Raw genomic sequence first — 3,542 nt, forward strand, 5'->3', positions numbered from 1 at the left:
CGGGGACAGGCACTGCTCGCCATGGAACAAAGTCCTGGTCGAAAGTGATGCAAATGTTCGGCTCCATTTGAGAACCAGGAGACGGGAGAAATGTCCAGCCTGTTATGGTTTTAAATGTTACAGCGTAGTAGACGAATGTATTGGTTGCCATTAGTAACACTGTACTGTATAAAGAGAGGTATTTTAACAAGCTGTAGAGCAACAAACACCATGGGTTGATCTTTCTCTCTCTCTCTCTCTGCATGGCATGTTGTTTGTTTATGTTCTCGCTCGCGCTGTCGTTCTTTCTTCTACTCACATTATCTCCCTTCTCTCTGTTTCTTCTACTCACACTATCTCCCATCTCTCTGTTTCTTCTACTCACACTATCTCCCTTCTCTCTGTTTCTTCTACTCACATTATCTCCCGTCTGTATACTCCCCATCTCTGTGTTTCTTCTACTCACATTATCTCCATTCTCTCTGTTTCTTCTACTCTCATTATCTCCCGTCTGTATACTCCCCATCTCTGTGTTTCTTCTACTCACACTATCTCCCATCTCTCTGTTTCTTCTACTCACATTATCTCCATTCTCTCTGTTTCTTCTACTCACATTATCTCCCTTCTGTATACAACGTCTCTCTGTTTCTTCTTATCATCTAACATTATGTGGGAGTGAGAAGCTAACTGACTCTGTGCTCTATGGGGACTTCTTGGTCATTTTGTTGGCATTTTAAACAACATGACTGAGTTGCAGTAGTTGGTACTCCAACTTATTTTCGTTATTTAACATTTATTTAACTAGGCAAATCAGTTAAGAACACATTCTTATTTACAATGACGGCCTACCGGGGAACAGTGGGTTTAACTTCCTTGTTCAACGCTCTAACCACTAGGCTATCTGCCGCCCCAAGCAGTGGGTACTTAGGAGTGGGTAGTTAGGAGTGGGTAGTTAGGAGTGGGAACATAGGAGTGGGTAGTTAGGAGTGGGTACTTAGGAGTGGGTAGTTAGGAGTGGGTATATAGGAGTGGGTACATGAGTGGGTAGTTAGGAGTGGGTACTTAGGAGTGGTTACATAGGAGTGGGTAGTTAGGAGTGGGTAGTTAGGAGTGGGTAGTTAGGAGTGGGTAGTTAGGAGTGGGTACACGAGTGGGTAGTTAGGAGTGGGTACTTAGGAGTGGGTAGTTAGGAGTGGGTAGTTAGGAGTGGGTACTTAGGAGTGGGTAGTTAGGAGTGGGTACTTAGGAGTGGGTAGTTAGGAGTGGGTAGTTAGGAGTGGGTACTTAGGAGTGGGTAGTTAGGAGTGGGTAGTTAGGAGTGGGTAGTTAGGAGTGGGTAGTTAGGAGTGGGTAGTTAGGAGTGGGTACATAGGAGTGGGTAGTTAGGAGTGGGTAGTTAGGAGTGGGTACTTAGGAGTGGGTAGTTAGGAGTGGGTATATAGGAGTGGGTACATGAGTGGGTAGTTAGGAGTGGGTACTTAGGAGTGGGTACTTAGGAGTGGGTAGTTAGGAGTGGGTACATATGAGTGGGTAGTTAGGAGTGGGTACTTAGGAGGGGGTACATAGGAGTGGGTAGTTAGGAGTGGGTAGTTAGGAGTGGGTATATAGGAGTGGGTACATGAGTGGGTAGTTAGGAGTGGGTACATAGGAGTGGGTACTTAGGAGTGGGTAGTTAGGAGTGGGTAGTTAGGAGTGGGTACATATGAGTGGGTAGTTAGGAGTGGGTAGTTAGGAGTGGGTACATAGGAGTGGGTAGTTAGGAGTGGGTACATATGAGTGGGTAGTTAGGAGTGGGTACAAGATTCCTATTGGGCTGTAAGGCCAGAAGTGAAGGAAACAGCCTGAGACCAACAGAGTTAGAGATCTATAGTACGGGCCAGTCCTAAGTTCCTCCAGGAACAAAAAGGATAAAATAATTAAGAACAAGTTGCCGCAAACAACTACTACAGGGTCAGATATTAACTTCTTCCTTTCACAAAGCAGAAAATAAAACAACATTTCTAGAATCATACTGTAATTCTAGAACAGTCCTGTGATTGAACAGTGTTCTGTTCTGAGAACTGCTACAGGGTGAACAGTCTTGGGAATTCAAACAGGCCTTGTGACATGTCCTCCCTCTCTCTCCAAGGAGTGGTTAAGGACGACGGCCCTATAGAGGTCCAGGAGATGAAACATTCATATCTGTCCCTAATTTGAGGAGGAGAGTGTATGTAGAGGTTAGAAGGTGAGTCATTTAGGCCCCCTCTCTAAAAGGTGTGACGGGGCCCATACATCTTTAATGGGGACAGGACGATCTCTAAAGTGACACTTGATGTACCTGTAGAGCTAAGGCACAAAACACAAGCAGGGGAGAATGAGATGATTGAAACATGGTCGACTCAACACTGGTGTTTTGTTATAAAGGTCTGTGTGTTCTGAACACTGAGGACACGACTGGTATGTAGACCGACAGCGTTACTATAGTAGGCCTGTGTGCTGGGAAACCTTGGTGTTGTACGGGTGAAGATAGGTGTTTGTGATGCTTTCTCGGTTTCAGGTGAGCCTAATATCTCACAGCTAGCTGCTACTCACCCCAAACATTTGCCTGAGGTCTGGGTCTCTGAAGCGGAAAGGGATGTTGGAGACATGTAATCGTTTGGGCTGCTGCTTCTCTGACGAATCACACTGCTGCAGGTGGAGCTGATGGGAAACCTCCGTCTGCGCAACCTCGTCTGCCTGCTGCAGGGAAACACAGGCCACAACGCGACAAACATTAGTTCCTAGCTAAACAAACATCTTAATCTTGGTTATTGTAAAAAAAAAAAAACATTTACGGATAGGGTGGAGGTAGAGGAGAGTTTCAGGATCACTGAGGGAGACAGAAAGGAAGATCAATCAAGTCTGAAAGGGATTGACAGGAAGAGAAAGATTGAGTGAGTGTGAGAGTGTGAGAGGGTTATGATTCTCCACTAGGTATGACTCACACTGTTTTCCCCTGAAACGCAATGGTTTTAAATAATAAAGACATATTTCATATTAAATATGCCTCTGTCGTTCTAGAGTGTGTGAATAATGTTGTAGGGTGCATCACAAACGGCACCCTAGTCCTCTATGGGACCTGTTCAATTAGTGCACTATAAAATGTATTGGGACGCAGACTACGTCTTAGTCATAGTGTAGTGTGAGGTATGAATGTCGTTTGGCATTCTCTCTGCTCCCCTGACATAGGAGATTAGGAAGCTGTCTGGGAGGAGTGGACACAGATTTAACAACTTAAACATGTCTGCACTACTATATGTATTATACAACAGATAGAGAGAGGAGAGGGAGAGAGAGAGAGAGAGAGAGAGAGAGGGAAAGAGAGAGAGAGAGAGAGAGAGAGAGAGAGAAGAGAGAGAGAGAGAGAGAGAGAGAGAGAGAGAGGGAAAGAGAGAGAGAGAGAGAGGGAAAGAGAGAGAGGGAAAGAGAGAGAGAGAGGAAAAGACAAACAGAGAGAGAGAGAGAGAGAGAGAGAGAGAGAGGGAAAGAGAGAGAGAGAGAGAGAGAGAGAGAGAGAGAGAGAGAGAGAGAGAGAGAGAGAGAGA

General features: G+C 45.3%; 1 protein-coding gene across 1 annotated transcript in view; it reads right to left on the bottom strand.

Annotated features, from left to right (window-relative positions):
* Positions 1-2,356: 2,356 nt before the first annotated feature.
* The window catches only part of LOC109883146 (RNA binding protein fox-1 homolog 1), a 718,311-nt gene continuing 717,125 nt past the window's right edge, over positions 2,357-3,542 (bottom strand). Inside the window, exon 7 of the mRNA XM_031804809.1 lies at positions 2,357-2,697. Within this exon, the coding sequence (XP_031660669.1) occupies positions 2,536-2,697 (162 nt within the window). The 3' untranslated portion in view covers positions 2,357-2,535. The remainder of the gene's footprint in view (positions 2,698-3,542) is intronic.

Source organism: Oncorhynchus kisutch, linkage group LG25 (genome assembly GCF_002021735.2).
Source record: "Oncorhynchus kisutch isolate 150728-3 linkage group LG25, Okis_V2, whole genome shotgun sequence".
NCBI lineage: Eukaryota > Metazoa > Chordata > Actinopteri > Salmoniformes > Salmonidae > Oncorhynchus > Oncorhynchus kisutch.